This window comes from Mastigoproctus giganteus, chromosome 7, assembly GCF_048544385.1.
Source record: "Mastigoproctus giganteus isolate SK-2022 chromosome 7, ASM4854438v1, whole genome shotgun sequence".
Classification (NCBI taxonomy): Eukaryota; Metazoa; Arthropoda; class Arachnida; order Uropygi; family Thelyphonidae; genus Mastigoproctus; species Mastigoproctus giganteus.
Window position 1 is genome coordinate 123929694 of NC_143581.1, and position 23093 is coordinate 123952786.

At 35.5% G+C, this 23093-nt stretch overlaps 1 protein-coding gene across 1 annotated transcript in view; it reads left to right on the forward strand.

The window, feature by feature from the left end:
* The window catches only part of Pstk (Phosphoseryl tRNA kinase), an 85106-nt gene that overhangs the window by 23712 nt on the left and 38301 nt on the right, over nt 1-23093 (forward strand). The window contains exons 3-4 of the mRNA XM_090378418.1: nt 9751-9946; nt 20879-20954. Coding sequence (XP_090234544.1) covers nt 9751-9946; nt 20879-20954 — 272 coding nt within the window. The remainder of the gene's footprint in view (nt 1-9750; nt 9947-20878; nt 20955-23093) is intronic.

Sequence of the window (23093 nt, forward strand, 5' to 3'; positions counted from 1 at the left end):
GCGGGTGGTTGATTGCTGGAACAAACTTCCATCTGTCGTAGAAGTTGATAGCTTAAATAGATTCAAGGCAGAACTTGACAAACATTTGGAGCGAGTGGATGGGTGAAATAAGGGGGGGGGTTTTGGCTGATGCTATATAAGCAGGCTTTCTTGTGTCATGTGCCTATGCTAATGCTAATATGCAAAACTCTTACAATTTCTATGTTCTTTCAGTACAGTTAGTCAAGGTGGCCAAGATATACTGTATTGGTATATTACATGCTGACAGAAAAGAAAATCCAAAGTGTCTCAACAGGAAATCTAAAAAAAAAGGTGCAGGGGAGGTTATGCCAAAGGTGTGACTGTTTCAAAATGGAAAGACATTATGATAATTTCTACTGAATTTGAGCACTAAAGGGGCTCACATTTGGTAAGTATGGGCTTGGCACACCCAGGGTCCTGAGCTGGATATGATCATTCTTTTCTTGCTTGGTGATTCCTTTATACTTCTGGCTCTCTCTCTCAGGGTAATTCAGAATTTTTTTTTTTTTTTTTTTTGGCTGGTGCAGCATAAGCATCAGGCTTCCTTGCACCATATAGCTAATAATAATAATAATAATAAGTTAGAAACAAGAGAGGCTATAAAAAATGAAGCCCAAAACATTGTTAATACAGCAAACATGTGTGGAGTAGATATTAAAGATTAAGAGATGTCTTACTGTCTGTGTGAAAGAAAGACAGTTCATTGGTACAGAAATGAATTTGTATGACCATAAGAGACCTTGCCTCCCAATGTCAGGGATACCCTACTATTCTACAGGTTGCTTGTCACTAGAAGAATGCCATAGAACATTTTGCATATACTTGTGAAGTGAAATTTTTTCTAAATATGAAGGGAGATGTACGAGGGGAGTTTTAAATGTTTGTGGCCAGAGCATGAACGTGATTGTGGATGAGATTATCCACGTGCTAGTCAAAGAATTTTCATCTCCAGGAAATGGATAAGTTTTTGAAAAATTTTTGCTGTTTTATTGACCTGATTGTCATATTAAATCATATTCTATAAGTAGCTTTATAGTTCTAGTCATGCTCCTCAGTTTATTTTGAATTTAATATTGTAGGTTACTACTTGATATTCATAAAACCTCTGTACCATTCAAAACTTGCCACCACTGTTGTAGTATATTAGATCGTTACTGTATAGTGTAATGTGCATCTCGAACTTGATAGCGTAAGGCATAACGTAAAACTAGATAGCGTAGTATGGAAATTTAGAAATCTGTTAGCTTAGTGTGATATCAATTAAATTTATTAATCTCATTAATTTTCATTGTTAATCAATTAAATTGTATTTAAACAGAAATCACACCCCAGACTAGAGCAGCAAAGCAATGGGCACAAAGTAGTGGGAGTGGTGTGGCTTGGGGGGAGAACCAAAGGAGATTCTCCGACGCATCACAGTCTAAAAATTGTGCAACTTTTGAAATGTTTGCGGACCTTTTTGGAACAGGATTTGATATAGCCAAGGAGGATGTCTTTGAGTGCAGAGTGTGTGAAGAAATTAGGTACCGACTCAGTGTTCTGAGGATGTCTATGAGAGTTTGAAAAGTAGGATAGAAACCTTTGAAGGAATTAAAATGGGGGTTCTCATCAAGTCCTCAATGCCAGTGCTCACTGTTGTGCATCAGGCAATACAGCGGCAACCTTCAAGGCAGAATGCACTGGTTCCACAGGAGTTAGTTATCGTCAGTAGCTCAATTGTCAGGGAAACGGGAAATATATTGTGCAAAAAGGATAGGTAGAGTAGGACCAGAATATGTCTGCCAGAGGCAAAAGTTGATAACATAGAGCAGATTTCATCCTTTAAGGGCACAAAAGATGATATTGTTGTACATGTTAGCATTATTGACCTTAAGAGTAAGAGATCTGCAGATTTAATTAACAGGTATAAGTCAGTGTTGAAAAAAAGTTGCAAATTAGAGTTAAATTTGATAGTGTCTGCAATTCTGCTCAGGACACGATAGGAGGGAGTATATGATAAGAGCCTTGTCTTGTAAATCAATTTGGCCCTGGAGAGATTGTGCAAAGCCCATGGGGTACAATTTTTCGCATCATGGTATGTGCTTTTGCAGCATGGTCTAACAGGAGAGACTGCTTCTACAGGGATGGTATATACTTAAATATAAAGAGTGCAAGAATATTTGCTGATGCTATCAAGGCAGTGTTAGGTTGGTCGGAAAACTGCTAGCTTGGGGGATTCACAAACTAATAGATTAATGGTAGCCGCAAGCAGAGGTGAAAATGATTTTTGCACTGCTTCTATTGGAATCAACAGCAGCCTGGAAAGCACGTTGCTGGGGATTTCAAGAACTGCTGAGAGTCATCATGAAAATACTAAATACATGGGCTGTGTTAGGGTAACTAAAATTAAGAACAGGTGCATGTATAGGAGTATAGAAAATAAAAATTTGATGAATTTGAAGTGCTGTTCAAGACATCAAAGGTGGATATTGTTGGGATGTCACAGTTTAGTGTCACACATATAAAGAATGCAGAATTGGAATTTGGGGGGTACAATGTGTATAAAAAGGATTGACAGGATCGGAAGGAGGCGTTATGCTGTTAGTTAAGAAACATAAAATCTAAGGCAGTGCATCCAGTTGACATGAGCAGACAGTGCAGTGTTGAGTTAGTTTGGTATAACATAAGCACTGGGAAAGCAAAAATGAGAGTAGCAGTGTGTTATAGTCCTAATGACTGACGAAAAAAAAATTTTCTTATTTATACTCCGGCACGACCACCAGGTCAGTGGATTTTAAAATAAATCAATCAATACAAATGTTAATCGTATTTAGCAGTCACGGGCTTGAACTCCAGTCCACTCAAAGAGTGTGTGCTACTGCACTCGTGCTCCTGACCACTAATAATAAGTAAGACAAGTCACTCTGCCACCTCCGTAGCCAGGTGGGAAGGAGCAACAGTGCGTAGCACACTCTTCTTGATTAGACTGGTGTTCGAGCCCGTCACCACCAAATATGGAGGATGCGGAAAGGTCAGGGAATGACCACCGCATATTCCCGGAGCAATATGGCCTTAGTTGCTAATGCTCCTAAAAACCAAATAACAAACAAGCCACTCTACAGAGAAGTAGAGTGGGCCAGTAAATCAGAATGTCTTATAACGGGGGATTTTAACTTCCCCGATATTGACTGGAACTTATGGATTGGTCACTTGCACAATAGCAAGACTTTTTAGCTTTCTTGAATGATTGTTTTCTACAGCTGCATGTTCGAGAGGCAATCTCTGATTATCAGCAGTGATTATTCATGCATTAAGAACCTTCAGATAATGGAACCACTTGGTTGCAGGGATCACAGTGTACTAATGTGGGATTTATTTAAAGATGTCACAATTATCAGAGGTAAAAATCAGGGTTTTTGCTTTTGTAAAGATTACTACAACAGTGTAGTAATCTCAGACAGTTTTTTTAAATTCTGCAGTGGTCTCAGACAGTTTTTTTAAATTCTACACAGTGGGACCAACGGATGGTGTTACCAACAGCAAATTCTAAATGGGAAGTATTCAAGGAATTAATCTTTGAAACTACTAGGCTTTTCATACCACCTAAGAAATACTGTTCAAGGTTTTTGCCTAAATGGAAGTCAGATGAGGTAATGAGATAATGGATGTCATATGAAGTTGTGGTAGAGAAGAAAAATGCATGGGATGCATATAAATTATCAGGCGACACAGAAGACTATAGTAGATATAACCCGGTTTGTAAACCAGTCACAAAGGAGGTTAGGCAAGTGAAAGCAGATTACAAGAAATCTTTGGCAAAGGATTTAAAGAAAAACAGCAAAGACTTTACTTACGTAAACTCTAGAAGGAAGGAAGGGGATGAATTACATTGGCCCACTTGATATCGATAGTTTGACTGTTGATGATCCTGTTCAGGTAGCTGACAAACTGAATGAGTATTTTGCATCTCATTTACATGAGGAAATCTATAGGGAAGTGGAGACCAGAAGTTTATCAAACTCTGACAGGGAGCCAAATGATTTTGTAATAACTGAGAGGAAGAAGGAGGAGAAATTGTTGAAGTTAAATGTAAAAAGGCATCTGTGGTGGATGGTACCTATCCAGTTATATTAAGGGATAGTTATCATCTATATTATACCAGAGGAAGTAAGTAAAAACTTAGCCATAATTATGAGAGCACCTTTGTACTGAGGGGAGGTCCCTACGGACTGGAGAAATAAATGGATCTCCAGTTCACAAAGGGAGATCAAAAGGTGACATGAGTAATTACAGACCTGTTAGTTTAACTTCTGTTCTGGGAAAAATAATGGTGTCACTGGTTAAAGGAGCAGTATAACATCATCCAGACAAGACTGCAATTATAGGTGAGACACAGCATTGGTTTTAAGAGGAAATCTTGTCTGACCAATTTGATTGGATATTATGATGTGGTCACAAAGGAACTGGATGCAAAAATAAATTTTATATCATATACCTGGATTTCAGGAAAGCTTTTTTCTTACACATGGACTACTGCACAAATTGGAGCAGTATGGTTTTAAGGGCAAGTTGCTGCTCTGGATAATGAGATGGTTGAGTGGGAGAAGACAGAGAGTGGTAATCAGTGGACACTAATCTTCATGGAATAATGTTATTAGCGAAGTTCCCCATGGTTCGGTGTTGGGCCCATTGTTGTTTTCTGTATTTATCCATGATATAGATGAAGGTATATCGGGCTTACTGCAGGGTTGTTGATGACAGTATGTTACTGCAACAGGATCTAGAAACGTTTGGCAGATGGGCTGAGAGGTGGCAACTGAAGTTTAACTTTGACAAATGCAAATTACAGCATATGGGTAACAGTAACCTCAGAGTGACAATGCCAACTGTGCGTTACAAGACTCAGGGCAGTGGACAGTGAAAAATACCTAGAGGTTATTCTGCAGTCAGATATGAAGTTTTTTTTAGCAGTGCAGACAGGCTGCTAGAGTAGCTCATGGTGTCTTGTCAATAATATACCTGAATTTTGCTAGCAGGGATTAGGAGTTGATTGTCCTCTTGTATAAGGCAATTAACAGGCCACATCTTGAGTACTGCATATAGGTTTGGAGGCCTCATTTTAGGAAGGATGTAGAGCTGTTGTAACGAGTACAGAGACTGGCAATGAGATTGGTGAGGGTAACAAAGGGTTACTCTTACCAAGAAAGGCTTAGGTTCTGCAAATTGCAGTGTTTAGAGACTAGATACCTCCAAAGTCATTTGATTGAGGTGTATATGGCCTTGAATGGTTGAATGAGCTCATTGCTGATGGCATTCTTCCTTCAGACTACACACGAGTGGATATAAATTCAAATCGAAGCATTGATGTGCAGTGGTTTACCTTCACCAGCAGGTACTTGACTATTGAATAAACTTCCATCTGGCATTGTGGAAGTAGGCAGTTTGAATAAATTCAAGGAGGAATGAGACATTATTGGAGTAAATGTATCACTGGATGACTGGAAATTTAATGCAATAAATGACTGTCAGTGATTTATTTCCCTATCTGGATTGTTTGTCTGATGAGGTTGTTTAAAGTGATATTAAAGGGATTTTCCAGTGTGAGTGTTTAAATAACATAATTATAGTGCATTCTATTTCTTTCTTTCTGAAGAAATATATAAATAATTATAGTGCATTCTATTTCTTTCAATCTGAAGAATTGTCAAAGGTATCTATGTGATTGTTCATCATTGTGAGATAATTAATTAATTGAGACTCTACCAAGTGAATCTTCAATCTATCAGCTGAGATATAATAGTGCAGTCTCATTTAATTATCTCACAATAAATGGAGTTTACCTCTTGTCATAGTGTGTGCAGACTGCTTATAGTGGTGAGCATGCCAACGTATTAAGCCTGGTTGTTGCATTGAATTGCTACTAAATTTTGTTATTAGCAAAATGCATTTTTTACTTTTGACTTCATTACCAAGAAAAAATGGTGAAGATAATAAAAAAATAATTTTTTTTCAGAAACTTAAATACCATAAAAGATTAAATGCCTGAGGTAAAAGCCATGATGCTAATGGAGTTGAAATTGTACTCAGGGGTCCACAAGAACACTGAAACCTATTGGCAATACATTTTGTCTAGGGACACTTTATTCCCTCATTTGACAGAATTAACATCATTATTCATGAGTTATTTGTTATTCTTAAATTACCAATTTCATTTTTAATCCTGCAGTGAATGGGCAAAAAAATACACCATATTGTAGAATAGTAGGGTATCCCAGTTACTATGAAAAAAAAACTGCAGAAATTTTTAAAAGATTCAAAAAAAAATTGTTTATTAAAATTTGTTGAACTTTAATGAAAATAAATATAAAGAAAAAAGATTGAAATTTCCACAAATTGCTTGCAGTATTGTTCAAAACACATAAGTACTTAAAAAAAAAAAAAAAAAAAAACTGCCTATAAATTCATGGTGATTGCACTCACTATCAATGACACATTCTTTATTTTCAAATACTTAATGACAGTTATAATAAAGTTAGATAGAATTATAATTCAAATGGAAAGAGTTGTCTTCTTTCTTACCTGTGATTGTTATTTTAAAAAAAGTCCTTTAGTGTTAGTTTAAGCTACAACATATCTTTCTCATTTATCTTCAGATTTTAATATATCTGATTGGTTGTTTTTGTGTGTTCGTGTTTTTTGCATTTTTTTTTTCAATCATGAGCCCTGCAGTATGAGTTCTGAAAAGCCTCAAAGAAAAGGAAAGCTATTACTTTGGAAGAAAGGCTTGCTGTAGTGAGAAGATACAAGGATGGCAAAAAAAAAAAAAAAAAAAAGATAAAATTAGTGACTAGGCTAAGTGAATTAACATTTTGTACAATTGGAGATGATTCTGATAATATTAAAGAATATGTAAATGTGCCATGAAAAAATTCAAAATCAAGAAAGTGTTCCTGTTTCAACATAAGTGATTAAAGAAAAAGCCCAAAACATTTAAGAGGCTAAAAAAGTGATGAACTGAAGAGACTCTAATGGCTCCCATAGTCTAAAGCTGACAGGGAAAGTTGCTGCTGACGACAATGAAACTGTCAAAAATATCACAAGCATATGGAAGGTCGTAATTGATGACCAAAATTGTGAACCCACTCAAGTGTTTTAATTTAGATGAGACTGGGCTGTTTTGTAAACCAAACCAAACTTTTTTTTTTTTTTTCATTTAAGAAAAATCTGCCACTTGTTTCAGCCTGTCTGTATTGCTCAGAGAACCTCATAACTCACTTCACAATTACCCCCAGGTCTTTTTAAAAGATTGATGCACTCTTGTTGGTCTGACACTGCTGGTAATTGCAAATTAAAGCTATTTATTGCTTTACCAATCTGAGAACCCCACAGCCTAAAGAGTTTCCTCAAAAGCAGACTTACTTGTTCACTGGAGGTCAAACAAAAAAAAGTTGAGTCACAAATTACCAATCTACTTATTCCTGAAAGGTATTTTGAGAGAGAAAAGGGGTTCTTTTAAAATGTTAATATTAATTGATAGTGCACTGGGACATCTGCAGTCTTTAGGAGATGTTAATGAGGACATTAAAGTACTATTCTTGCTGCCCAACACCATATCTTCATTCAGTCTTAGGATCACAGAGTGAAGAAGGCATTCAAATGTTATCACTTCAAAGAATGTTGAAGAAAATGATAACTGGAAAAAAAAAAAAACCTGGATGCCAAAAGAAAAAGGAAAATGTCAAAGAATTGTTGAGAAATTTTAATATTAAAATAGCGGTGAAACACAAGTAGTTGCTCTTGACATCTCAAAGGCTTTTGATCATGTTTGGCATAAAGGTCTTCTAAACAAGCTTCCATCTTATGGTTTGCCAACTGTTTTTAGTAATTGATTATCCAGTTTTCTCTCTGATCGCGCACTGAGGGTGATGGTAGATGGCTCTCTGTCTTCTAACTTCTCCACTAATGCTGGTGTCCCCCAAGGTTCAGTTCTTTCCCCCACTCTTTTCATCTTGTATATTAATGACCTTCTTCCATTGACTGGAAATCCTATCCATAGTTTTGCCGATGTTAGCACATTGCATTCCACTTTCCATTTTGAGAAACCTTGTCCTGCTCAATCAGCTTTAACTTCTCGAAAATCTACTACCAATTCCTTAAATGCCGATCTTCAGGTAATTCTCCAGTGGGACAAAGACAACTTAGTTGATTTCAACCCTTCTAAAACTCAGCCTTGTCTTATATCTCACAAAAAGGATTCTTCTGCTCCTATGCTTATCTTTAGGGACACTCAGATTTCTAGGCAAAATGATATATCTCTTTTGGGAATTACCCTGACTTCTAATCTCTCTTGGCACAAGCACATTACAAATATTGCTTCCTCTGCATCTAAAAAACTTGGTTTTCTCTTTCGCTCTCGGTGTTACTTTTCTTCCAAACAGCTGCTCACTCTGTATAAATTGCAAATCCGCCCTACCATGGAATATTGTTCCCACATCTGGGGTGGTGCCCCAAAACCTCTCTCAGGCTTCTTGATTCCATTCAGAAGAGGACAGTTAGGTTAATTAATGATTCATCTCTAACAGAGTCTCTCCACTCGCTTTCTCATAGACATACTGTTTCTGCTGCATGCCTCTTCTACAGATACTTCCATGGGCACTGTTCTTCTGAATTGGCTTCTATAATTCCTGCACGTGTTCAGACTAAAACAGTCCGAACACGTGCCGCCACCAGCCAACATCCATTTACTGTCCAACTTCAAACCCACAGAACCAACTTTTCATCTTTCTCATTTATTCATTCAACTGCCGTTTTCTGGAACAACCTTCCTTCCAACGTATTTCCTGAAAATTACAATCTACAGAAGTTCAAGTCCAATGTTAACAAATATCTTCTTTCGTCTTCTCAACCTCCAACCCAAGCACAGTACTAAGTACTATAGGTTCTAATACCTCTCGTGTTTGGGGTTCACATAAAAAAAAAAGAAAAAAAGCTATTGATATTATTGGGAGGATTCTGGGGTGAATAACAGAGCCATGTGTAAGAAACTTTGGCCTGTTGCAGTTAGGGTTTCACAATTATCAATAAATAATTTGCTAAATACAATATATGAAATTGTTGGATTGGCAAAATCAGTAGGCTTTGATAAGGTGAATGAAGAAAATGGTGAATAATTGCTGTAGTCCTATCATCAAGAACTAATTATTGAATTATTAGATACCTAACAAAAAGAAGAAGAAAACATTAAACATTCAGGAAGATATACAAGCAACAAAAGATTTGGAAAAAAGATTTTTGGGTCAAACATTGGTTTTCAAGGTAAACATTTTGAATGTTGTTTGTCATATTTTATTGAAAATGATGCAAACAACATTAAAGATGTGTGACTGATGTAAGTTTAATTTTTAACTATTATATGTATGTAATTTTGTATCACAATAAATTAAAGTATGTTATTAAGCAAATTATTTGAAATAAATCTTTCTTTTATAAAAATTGTTGTTTTTTTCTGAGTTTGTATTTCTGTTAAGGTCAGAAAAATAATCTCACTCTCTCTCTCTCTCTCTCTCTCTCTCTCTCTCTCTCTCTCTCGAGTTGACTTTATCGCAGAACACATCACTCTTGCAACTCAAAATATTACTGTACCTTGAGTTGCACAAATATATACTATTAATTTTATATATTTGTTATTTTAACCAATGTTTTTACAATTGACTTTTAACTTTACTTAAATCTTTTTTGTTACATGAATAGATGGCATGGGATACTGTCAAATCTTTCTGCATTGTTCTTTAGAAATCTGCCTAATTAGAAATCAGCACCGTAAGAATCACATACCAGAAGAGATTATTAGAGATATGAGTACAAAAATAGAGATTCCCAAGCCTAATAAACATTTCTGGGAAAGGCAGTCTCTTGTACTTAAATCAGACGCTAAAAATATTAACTTGTAAGTTCACAGTTTTTAACTTTCTTTAATTAATTATTTCAGTTTTCACTTAAGTAAATTGGGTAGGGTTTAAAAATAAAATCATTAAATTTTCTTTTTGCTGTTTGTGCATTGTATGGGTTGTGTATAAAGGAATAGTGATTTTGTATAAAGGAATAGAGTTATAAAGTGATTCCACATTTAAAAGATGCTGTAGTTGTGTAATACCATGAGTGTTTTGGGTATTCATCATGCCCAGTGTGGACTGCTGTTAAGTGAACATTGTGTGTATGGAATTATCGAAACTCCCCTGAATATGTCAGCAGAAACTGATTATTAACAATGAGAAAAAAGTCAGGTTTTACTTGATGTTCTAATTAAATTTATGTTTTTGCTTCCAGCTAGTAGACCTTATATAAATAAATTATACAATTATACTTAATTCTATACAGTTATATAATTATACAGTTACATAATTATACTTATAAATAATGTATAGTTGAATTGGGGGATTTTTCATATCCATAAAATCAAATAATATAAATAAAAATACTTTTTTAAACTGCCAAAAAAAAAAAAAAAAAAAAAAAACCAAACAAACAAAGGATTACAATGGGTGTCAGCCGGATATCATCAACTTCTCTTTCTTGGTGATTCCCTGCTTTTGCTGCACCAGTCAAAAAAAAAAAAAAAAAACTAATTTTTTTTTTTTTGGCTGGTGCAGCAAAAGCCTCAGGCTTCCTTGCACCATAAGGCAAATAATAATAATAATAATGGTGTTGGCATGAGAAAGAAACTGACTCCAAAGCTTACAATTTTGTGTGTTTTATTTATAAAACTCTCATGTGATGTAATGATTATTATTGGTTTCTAATATAAGCTACATCTCTTTGAAAGATTAATTTGAAATATTCATTATTATTATTGAATAATAAACTCAGAAAAATAGAAAGCTATAATCACTCAGGATAGAGAGTTAGTGACACATGTTATACTCAAATTTCATGTGCTTCATGGATAAATAAGAATAAGACTTTCAAATTGAATGGTTACATAGCTTATAAAAATTCATTCAACAAAGGCTTTTGTTTGGGAACAAAGGAATATAACAAATTCAAACAAGAGTGTAATTACAAAAAAAATATACATAGCTTTGAACTCTGTTAAATTGCCCTATTAAATAGCCACTAAGCAACCCAATTACTAAAAATCATAATTGTAGCCAAAGTTGCTATAACGCTCTTCCTTGGGTGAGCACCAACTATCACCTAATTGTTTTATGAAATTTTAAGTATTTCTCTTGGAGACTTCAGTTTGCTTTTTCTTGCTAATTCCCTCTGAACAATGAGGAGAGGGGATAGAGATGGCCTTAATGGTGATTTTCGCTTATCAATGTTAACAGTAACTGCTTCTTAAAAGTATCAGCTACTTTTATTGGTGAGTGTTCATTGAGTGATCACTGAATTTTTTTTTGTTAGTTTTTGGCGCATCGGCTTCTGTGGCCATGTTGCACCTCCCAAGGTTTTTGCATTTTCTAATCTGATCCAAGCCCGAGGCGGGATTCGAACCCGTGACCTTTGGGTTGCCCGGCAAGCACTTTATCTACCCGGCTTGCCCGGTCAGCCATCACTGAATTATGATCACCCCTATGAAAACTGAATGTGACCCGTTGACCACGTGAGGTACAAGAGTGCGGAGTTAGTTGACCTACGTAGCATAGATAAGGTGTCAGTGGTTCAATAGGTAGTAAAATTCCGAGCGCGATGGGTAAAAGGAAGGATTTATCAGACTTTGATAAAGGACAGATTGTGGGTGCTTGACGAACTGGCGCCTTGATTTTCCAAATGGCTGAACTAGTGGGGTGTTCGAGAGCCACCATAGTTAGTGTACCGGGACTGGCGTCAAAATGGTCAAACAATGACCTGACGGCAAAACTGCAAAGGTCAGCAAAAGGTTAATGTTAGAGGTGAGCACCAGGTCCGACGACTCTTACAGGCGAACAGGCGCATCACTGTTGAAAAGTTGACTACCCAATACAACACCAACCCGGAACAATATCTGGCATGACCATGTGTCGCATGCTTGCACGTATGAGTTATACCAGTAGACAACCCCTACGGCATCCTCTCCTAACCAGGTTCATTGGCGTAAAAGACTTGCCTGGTGCAAAGAGCATGCAAGTTGGACGTTAGAAGACTGGAAGGTGTGCTGGTGGGATCAGTCACATTATTTACTCCAGACCATTGATGGTCATGTACTGATTTGGCATCAACAACATGAGGCTCTTGATCCATCATGCATGGTTTCAAAAGTGCAGGCCGGTGAAGGCGGTTGTATGGTGTGGGGCCTGTTTCACTGGCAGGAACGTGGACCCCTAGTGCATGTGGAACAACGTATCAGTGGTCTCTGCCATCATCAACTGCTTGCTGACTGTGTATGCCCCGCTATGTAACACTTTTTCCCAAATGGCAATGGTGTCTTCCAAGATGACAATGCGCTGAGCCATCGGGCACTTGTGCAGGAATGGTTTGAGGAACACAGTCCTGACTTCCAGCATATCGATTGACCTCCGAACTCCCTCGATATCAATCCCATAGAGCACTTGTGGTAGTAAAATTTCTATTGTGGGACACTATAGAAAAGCATATCAGGCGTCTGGATACACCAGTCACCTCCATATCTGCATTGCTGACCGCATTACACACAGCTTGGTTGGCCATACCTCCCGAATGCTTCCGACATCTTTTTGAATCGGTGCCATGTTGAATAGCTGCTGTACCGAGGGCAAAAGGGGGACCTACGAAGTATTAGGTAGGTGGTTATAATTCAATGATCACTCAGTGTACACACACACACATACATATATATACGAGATATTTATTTTTATTTCAAACTATAAAACTTAAGAAAAAGGTGTAACCATAACCTACAAAGGGCTCTAACCATCTTAATATATAGCTAAGTCATATTAATTCCAATATTAACAAAATAAACAATCAATATTGCCATAATGTCATTACTGAATAAGGCCTACGTCGAAAGGACACATCAACAGGGGCTAGCGACTCTCAATATTTGCCATCAATAACAACATGAGCTATCTGTTTCTGCTAGTTACGTGTCAGCCTCAGCATATTCATATATACTAAATATAGTATACATAATAGCTTTAAGATTTAAGTAGCTAAATGAGCTAATGTAACCAAAATAAATATGAAACTCATAATAAAAAATTTGAACGGAAGACTGGCAAAATATAAACTGCTAGCCCTACAGATAGCCAACCTCTTAAACATTAATGGAATATTTACACAAGTATTTCTGTTTCCATAGCAAAATGGACAGGAGGAAACAGTAAGTTTAACGGACAATTCTTTACGGGTTATAAGGAGGATCAATGTATATACGGTCATTCCAACTGGTTAAAACAGGGACGGTTAGATTACAGTAATAAGAGCTTACATGTTCATAGCAATAAGGATTTATGTAACGCAGATAAAGTAGGTAATTTTTCAGACTTGATAAAGTCATGGGATCAACCTATAATCAGTATTAAGTTGATTCATGACTTGGTGTTTAGTATGAAAGTTAGCTGGTTGAAGGCTTTGCTATATGCAGAGATCATAAATTTATCAATGCACACCTGAAACATCTGCTGTTTGATATTTTTAAGTTTAAGCTGAGAAATATTAAAGTAGTTACAAAGGATTTTATAAGTTTTAAATAGGGTTTTACACTGCATTAACCTAGAACAGATTCTTAATGACTTCAACTATGCTTTGCCTTTATCCAATTCAAGTATAGCTATTAGATTCAGCTATGTTAAACCCATTGGCCTGAAGATGTGTAATTATAAACAAGAGGCAATAAATCTTAAGATTACAGAGAATGATTCCCTCTGCTTCTGCCATTTACCAGAATATCAAACTTATGTTGATTTACATCATAAACACATAATCAAAGGAATCCTGAGTATAGTCAAACATGTAGAACTTCAGAGGTTGCTGTCCTATGGTTTTAAGTTTAGGCCCAGTTTTAGGGCTAATGTTAAGCAAATTTGTAAGCAAATTCGTATTGATCTGATACAATTTAGCCTAAAATTGGTGTATAAATACAGTATACCAGTAGATGCATTCCATATGTGGACTTGTCTTACATACGAGGCATTGGTTAAACAGATAAATTGTAAGTTCAAACAGTATGATAAGGACATGATTTTTGACTTCAAGTTAATTAAGCAGCAATTATTGGATTTGCAATCTAGATTTATTATAATCACGCTTGATAAAGCAGCCAACAACTATGGTATTATTTGTGAAAAGTTTTATACTTGCTACTCTAGCTAAAGAGCTCAACAATAGTACTGCATACAGGATGGAGGATTTTAACAGTAATATTACCAGTAAAAGGCTGATTGCTATGAGTAAAAGGTTGAAACTTAGTTGCTATAACACTAAATTTCCATACATGCATTGGATCCCTAAATTTCATAAGTCCCCTGTTGCATTAAGGCTTATAACTTCCTGTAGAGATATGTTGAAATACCACATAAAAAGCTAGAATCTTTGTTAAAAATCGTATTGAGTAAGGTGGGAGATTTGAAGATTATATTAAATAATAGAAAGGTTTTGGCTTGCCCAAATCCAAAAGGCATAAGGCACATCGGTACGTATTATTTCATAAATCTGTTTACAAGTATTTCACATGATAATTTAAAAATGGTTTTGCATGATTATTACATAACAGTGTTATTCCATGTGATATAACACTGTTATGCATATAACAGTGTTATTCCATGTGATAAGCTATACTGATATGTTTATTTAATTGTTTCATTGTTAATGGTAGTGCCGTATATAGACAGCATACGGGTATAGCTATGGGGGTAGTTCATGTATTGTGGCCAATCTATATTTGCATCACTATGAAAATAAGTTTAATAACAGTACTATACTTTATAGATATATTGATGACCTTATTGCTATTAATAAGCCAATTTTTTTGCAAGAAATGGCCATTTTTTATCCTAAGGATTTGAAGCTTGAATGTATGAATAAAGAGAGTTTTCTGGCAGATACATTTCTAGATATTGATATTAAAATTACGTCTGATAAAGTAGTTATTAAAGTATATGATAAATTTAGAGATTTTAATTTTGAGACAGTCAATCTCACACATTGGCATTCAAACATATCCTGCAGAATTCATAGCAATATAATTCTATTGAAAGTATTAAGATTAATTAGAATATGTAATAGTCCTGATGATATTGTAGTTTCTCTGACAGAATTTATTAACAAGCTGAGTAAAAATGGTTTCCCTCCTAAATTCATATATAAGTATTTATGTAGAGCTATTTTCAGCTATAAAACCATGGCATAATAATATTTGCGCTCGTACTATATTTAGGAGTTTGGGGATTTACTAAATTGATGTCTTATTATGAGCTTATGTATATATGTACATATTAGGTACTTCCCATAGAGCTGTTGATCTGTGTCTTACGCTCTGAAAAAGTTGTACCCATGGTTGTTCTATGGAAAGGAATAAATTTTATTTTATTTTTTCCAGAAGTTGCTTACGTCCATAATGCTTTTAATTGCAGGATACCTTTTCTGTAATAGCATATGACAGTAGAGGGAGTTTTGAACTTTCTTTCACTTTATGTAGCGCCTTGGGTCTATCCATGTTTTGTTGCTCTGCTCCGATGTATCAGTAAAATTTTGCTTTGTTCAGATGTATTGGTTAATTTTGCTTTGTTCTGTAAGTTCAGCTTGCTCTTCTGTTATTATGGCCCTTAACTTTAATCTTAATTCTGTTTTAGAATACTTTAATCTTAATTGGATTGCAAGTCAGTGTTCGGTGTTGGGTCCACTGTTGTTTTGTATATTTATCAATGATATTGATGAAGGTATATCAGGCTTAGTGTTGAAGTTTGTAGATGATACAAAGGTTGGCAGGGTTGTTAATGACAGTAATGGCAGTGTGCTACTGGAACAGGATTTAGAAAATTTGGGCAGATGGGCTGAGAAGTGGCAACTGAAGTTTAACCTTGACAAGTGCAAAGTACTGCATATGGGTAGAAATAACCCCAGAGAAATGTACCAACTGTGTGGTACTACACTTAAGGTGGTAGAAAATGAAAAAGACCTGGGAGTAATTGTGCAGTCAGATATGAAGTTTTCTGAGCAATGCAAACAGGCTGCTAGGGCAGGTCATGGGATTTTGTCAATGATATATAGGAATTTTGCTAGCAGGGAAAAGGAGGTGATTATCCCTCTGTATAAGGCAATGGTCAGGCCACGCCTTGAGTACTGCATACAGGTCTGGAGGCCTCATTTTAGGAAGGATGTAGATTTGCTTGAACGTGTACAGAGAAGGGCAACAAGATTGGTGAGGGGAATGAAGGGATTCTCTTACCAAGTGAGGCTTAAGTTCTGCAAATTTCAGTGGCTGGAGACTAGGCACCTGCGAGGTGATCTGATTTAGGTGTATAAGGCCTTGAATGGGTTGAGCATGCCGAATTCTAATGGGATTCTTCCACTTGTTCAGATTATGAACCTAAGGGGGCATAAATTCAAATTAAGGAAAGACAGATGTAGAATAGATGTGTGGAAATTTGCCCTTAGCCAGCGAGTGGTTAATTTCTGGAACAAACTTCCATTTGTCATTATGTAAGTTGATAGGTTAAATGAATTTAAGGAGGAACTGGACAAACATTTAGAGGGAATGGTTGTGTGAAATTTTTTATTTATGTTTTTTGGCTGATTCTGCATAAGCTCATACACTTGCTTTCTTGCATCACATGCCACTACTACTACTTTACACAACGAATTACCAGGAACCCTGCTAAGGGATGGGGATTTATACCCCCGGTAATTTTCCGAAGTAGTTTGCTGTCTTTACCTCTACTTTTATCTTTATGCTATCTAACTCTTGTATCTTATACCTCAAAATCTATTAGAGTAATTCTAGGGAGATTGAGGTACTATTGCTATACTTGTTACCTGTTCCTTTTGCCTTTTTTTTTTTTTTTTTTTTTTTTTTTGGGCTTATGCCCTCACTATTTTTTCCTCCTGTCCACATTTTGCTAGGAAACAGAAATACTTGTGTAAATATTCCATTAATGTTTAAGAGGTTGGCTTTCTGTAGGGCTAGCAGTTATATTTTGCCAGTCTGCCGTACAAATTTTTTATTATGAATTTCATATTTATTTTGGTTACATTAGCTCATTTAGATACTTAAATTTAAACTTGAAGCTATTATGTATACTATATTTAGTATATATGAATATGGTGAGGCTGGCACGTAACTAGCAGAAACAGATAGCTCATGTTGTTATTGATGACATATATTGAGAGTCGCTAGCCCCTGTTCGGCATTACTGAATAAGGCCTACATCGACGTGCCTTTCGATGTAGGCCTTATTCAGTAATGACATTATGGTAATATTGATTGTTATATTGATTGTTTATTTTGTTAATATTGGAATTAATATGATTTAGCTATATATCGAGGCAGTTAGAACTCTTTGTAGGTTATGGTTATATACCTTTTTCTTAAGTTTTATAGTTTGAAATAAAAACTAATATCTTGTATTTTTGCAGGCTTATATAATGTTCAGTCATTTCTGATGGCATTAATTTGTCCTGTCCTGAATATATTTGTAGTTTAAATAATTTAAAATTATATATTTAATTTGGATATTAGTGTTAATGCTGCTTTTTTTCTGTGTGTGTGTGTGTGTGTGTGTGTGTGTGTGTGTGTGTGTGTGTGTGTGTGTGTGTGTGTGTGTGTGTGTGTGTGTGTGTATTATTATTATTATATATATACAGTATAGTTAAAAAAAAAATGAACCAAATTATTTAAGAAACAGTTACTCTGTTTTTATTAAATTTCTTTATTGATATTTACATCTTTATTAATACTTCGATGAGCTAATATTAAAATTTTTTTTTGTCTAACATTATTTATTATTTACATTTAATTAAGTACATAAGTTTTTCACTTTTCTGGAACTTATGTGGTTTCGTCTATTATTTATAATATTCATATTTTAATATTCTTATTATATTATATTATTAGGTTACAATAGCATTTATTTATAATATTCATTTATGATATTTCGAGCTTTGGAGAACAAGCATTATGTGGAAGAGACAAGCGTTCTTATTCCCCAGAACCTCAGTTGCCGACACTGGCAAATGTTGTCTTTATACTAATACAACAGCTCTGTTCAAGCACTAAGGCCCACAAGGTAGCTTGTGGGCCTTAGTGCTTGAAGATTATGTCAAAAAGAAAATTAGAAAATTTCCTTATTATGTATATTTGTTGAAATGCTGTATCACGTGAGCAAATGACACAAAATTATAAAACAAAGACATTTATTATACAAAGACTGCTTATAAGTATATACATAGTGGCGTTTATAACTATGGGAAATTTACTAGATGACAAGTTAGTGCAAAACATCATTTTAGTTCATTGTAACTCACCGAAGTTGTTGAAGTGGCATCGTTTTTGTTACATCTCATATTGTGACTGCCTTCTCAGCAAGTTATATTGCACTACCTCGAATAAGCAATGCTTCACCAGTAAAGAAGACTAATGTTACTTATTCTCAGCGGATACCACCACCCAGACTGCACCATTTCGGAGCTTGTCGGGCTGTCATCAGTGGGCTGGTAGGTACCCTGGTGATACAATGAGTGACAACCCAGTTATGAAGTATAACTCAACAATATGAGAGATGCCACACAGTGTGCAATAGTAAAGACTAAAAAAGGGTTTAGGGCTGAAAACCTCAGGCTATGGGAAATTTATTAGACAAACAAGTTAGTGCAAAGCATCATTTTAGTTTGGTAAACCTCTGAAGTAGGTGAAATGACATCATTTTTGTTACGGTGTTTATAACTATTAAATTATTCATAACCGGTGAAATACCACCACTTTGCTTATTGGAGGCCTGAAGTGGTGAAACCCATGTTTAGTCTCTAGAGCAAAGTTTCCGGCACCCCCCCCTCCCCCCATACTTCTTCAACCCATGCACGGTACTAAGTAAGTACTATAGGTTTTGATACCTTTTGTGTTTGGGGTTTTCATAAAAAAAAAAAAAAAATTGTTATAATATCACCTTTACTGCCATTTCATTATATTTTTTTCTTAATCAGCACTCTTTATTAATTCTCCTTACTTACAATCAATATTGTAATCAATTTTAAATTAAATAAATTTGAATCAATTAAAATCAATTTTCCAGTCTAACACAATCTTAATCAGTTCACAAATTCTCTTTGCAATTCTAATTAATCATACAATTAACATATCTACTTAGTATTCTCAAAGGACACCATTGCCATTACAAAATGTTTCTCCCGCATAAAATTCAACTCGGAATATCAATCTAAATAACATCAGGACAGAATACCACTGTCTCACCTTGTTCCTGCCTTTTATGAAGAGGCACCTTCATAGCCAGGTGGGCAGGAGCAGCAGTGCGTAGCACACACTTCTTGATTAGACTGAGTTCGAGCCTGCGACCACCAAATACAGAAGATGTGGAAAGGTCTGGGAATGACCACCGCATATTCCCAGAGCAATATGGCCTTAGTTGCTAATGCTCCTAAAAAAAACCAAATAACAAATAACAAGCCTTTTATGATGATCATTTCACCACTGGAGAAAGAATGTTCGATCCTCCTGCATTATCAAATATTGCATGCAGCACTTTCCATTCGTTCAACTCCCAGGATTGTAAAATATTATACAGGTATAACAAAAGCTCTCACTCTAATAGATGTTGTGGTAGTTTTAGATTTCTTTACAGTTATGAGTTTATTACCCACCACATCATGCATCTTTACTGGTGAACTTGACTTCTCCATCAAGTTAACACAAGAGACCAAATTACTGATCTTTCCATCTTGCCCACTCTAATTTACTGTGACTCTTGCAGCGCTCTATGGTAAGGAAGAATTTCTCATCATACACTAAAATATCACTTCCATTTACTCACATGTAGTAAGTCCACACAGTTAATAACAACATTTTGTGATTCCTGGCTTTCTGGGAAATGAAAGTGCTGACCTTGCCACTAAACAACTTCATGTTGCATTCTTACAACATTCTCAGGTACCTTATACTGACTACAAGTCTATTATTTGCAATCAGTGATAATTGGTCACAGATCTGGAAAAGTAATACAGTCAACAAACTTTATGTGGTAAAGTAAGATTCAAAGCTGTCACTTTCCAGCTTCAGGCACTATAGATAAGAGGAAAAAGTATTAGCTAAACTAAGAATTGGGTATACTCATCTTTCACACCTGTTTTTACTTTCAGTGGAAAATCCTCCCCAGTGCACATCCTGATACCCAACTTTATAGTCTGTCATTCCAATTATTTGACTGTCTGTTCAAATAAAAAGGAATTGATCACTTCATCATATAGTCTTATACAAACATGTCTCTCTCTCTAATGGAGCAGTGTCATGTGTTTTAATATATAATTAATGGCTAGTTTATTAGGTACACACAATCACCCACGGTTGATTTCTTGGGTGATGGGGTGTACCTAATAAAGTAGCCACTCATATAAAACTATCAAATTAACTTATTCTATTCTTGAATATAATTAGTGGCCAGTTTATTAGGTACACACAATCACCCAAGGTTGATTTCTTTGGTGATGGGGGTGTACCTAATAAAGTAGCCACTCATATATTAAAACAATCAAATTAACTTATTCTGTTCTTGAATATACCTTCACTTGTTTAACTCTGACTTCATTTGCTTTTTTTTTTTAAACTAATTCCAGAATTTATTATTCTATGTCATTGTTTTGAATTTAATCTGTTGCTTCTTTTTGATATAATAAATATTATTTAAAATTGAGGCTTGTACTTTTAAAATATTAGTTAAAAATTAAAATAATATATAATAATTTTTTTTAACAGGGAACTAATATATACTTTAATTATCAAGGCATTGAAAAATCCTGTCTCCTCCCATCTTCATCAGAACAAGGTCAAGGTAAATTACGTGACTAAAAAAAATAAGTTAAATTTTTTGTTGAAATTAAAATATTACTATTAAGGTGCACAGTCTTTTTTTTTTTTTTTCCTATTGGTGAACTTATATATTTTCCATAACAGATTATGTTCCCTAAACATGAATTCTATTTGGACAAGAATTCCTCTTTCTGTTTGGTTTGATCCACATCATTCTGATATGTGGGTCAAATTAAACAGAAAAGACATTACTACACAAGCTGTAGTGATCAATATGAACATTTAACTGCAAGGAATCATTAATATTAAATTTTAATAGGATTGCTGTAAATTTTAGATAGCGATTGCATAGTAAAAACTAGACAGAAAAAATCAATATATAAGCATAAGTAATTACTTACTTGTGCTTATATATTGATTGGCTTTCTCTCTGTTGTCACTCTTGACATAACATATTATATTTCCTAAACATGAATTCTATTTGGACAAGAATTCCTCTTTCTGTTTGATTTGATCCACATCATTCTGATATGTACTTTTAAAATATGAAAAATTAAAAAATTAAATTAAACAGAAAAGACATTACTACACAAGCTGTAGTGATCATATGAACATTTAACTGCAAGAAATCATTAATATTAAATTTTAATAGGATTGCTGTAAAATTTTAGATAGCAATTGCATAGTAAAAACTAGACAGAAAAAAATCAATATATAAGCAATATATATACTTATGCTTATATATTGATTAGCTTCCTCTGTGTCACTCTTGAACCAGACAAAGACTATTTTTTGAACCTGGATGGTGGAAGAGTAGCTGGCTGGCATCTTAATACTGCTAACCTGGCCTAATGCTAATGATACAAGCTGCTACAATCATTCAGGCACATGATGAATCCCAAATTATAACCCCAGCTAATTATCCATGAGCTCAGCCAGCTATAGGAATACATTGTCACCTATGAAATTGAAGATAAAAACTAACTAAATCTACTATAGTAGTCTTCTCCCTGAGAAGATAACAAACAGATCTAACTCCAGGGGCTCACATCTGGTGAGTATGGGCTTGGCACACACCCAGGATCCTAAGCTGGATATCATCATTCTTCTCTTTCTTGGTGATTCCCCCCCCCCCTCTCTCTCTCTCTCTCAGCAAAAGCCTCAGGCTTCCTTGCACCATATGCTAATGATGGTGATAATAATAATAATCACTGGATGGCATCCCTTGCCGAATAGCATGCTAATTTAGGAGCTGTTTTTGAAAACTTGCATTCAGTAATCAACTTTGATTTCATCATAGCATGAATGCAAAAACTGAAATGGAATGCAAAGCAACATCTGTTATGTGTGATTCCCTATCATTTACTCCTCCATTCTTTATCGGGTGGTACTTTGAGGATTTGCTGCTCCCAGTACGCTGAAGCACCTGTTTGCACAGAAATTCTGGCTGCTAAGATGGATTGCATTCAAACTGGTCATAGCATCATCGATCTGGCAACTGCAATTTATGTTTCTAGACTTCCAACAAGAATAAGTGATATGAGACTAACAGCTACTAGAAAACTTCTTGCTCGTATGAATGAAATTCTAGTATTGGACCTCTTCCACATTAAAATCTGAATGCATATCATGGACAGGTTTATCTTGACTCAGATGCTTAGCCTGATCCAAAAGCTAGACTGATTTTGTGAGATTCTCCAAAGAGCAAATGTATCAAAAAAGCATCCTTGATGAATTCAACCATGATGCTCATCCACCTGCACTGTACTGAGGTCCTTTGCCAATGATAACTTGCCACCTCAGAAAATTCAGAATTTCAGTGAAGAATATATGCTGCATATTCAGGTGTAAACCACTCAGGTGTGAACCAATGTAAGCATGGGTTGAGGTGTGGCATCCACACCGCATGGAAGAATGCCTTCCCTCTGTTATCAGGCAATGCTAGGTGGTAGATGACTCTCATCAACCAGTGCAATACCACCACTTTGCTAATTGGAGGCTTGAAGTGGTGGAACCCATGTTTAGTCTCCAGAGCTAAGTTCCAGTCAACCCTTCCCCATCTCTTCCATCATGCAGTAAGACTGATGACTTTTGAGGTTATGATGAACATCATGGCGAGATCCAATCTTCCTTATATTTCACGGGTACAGCTCTAAAACGG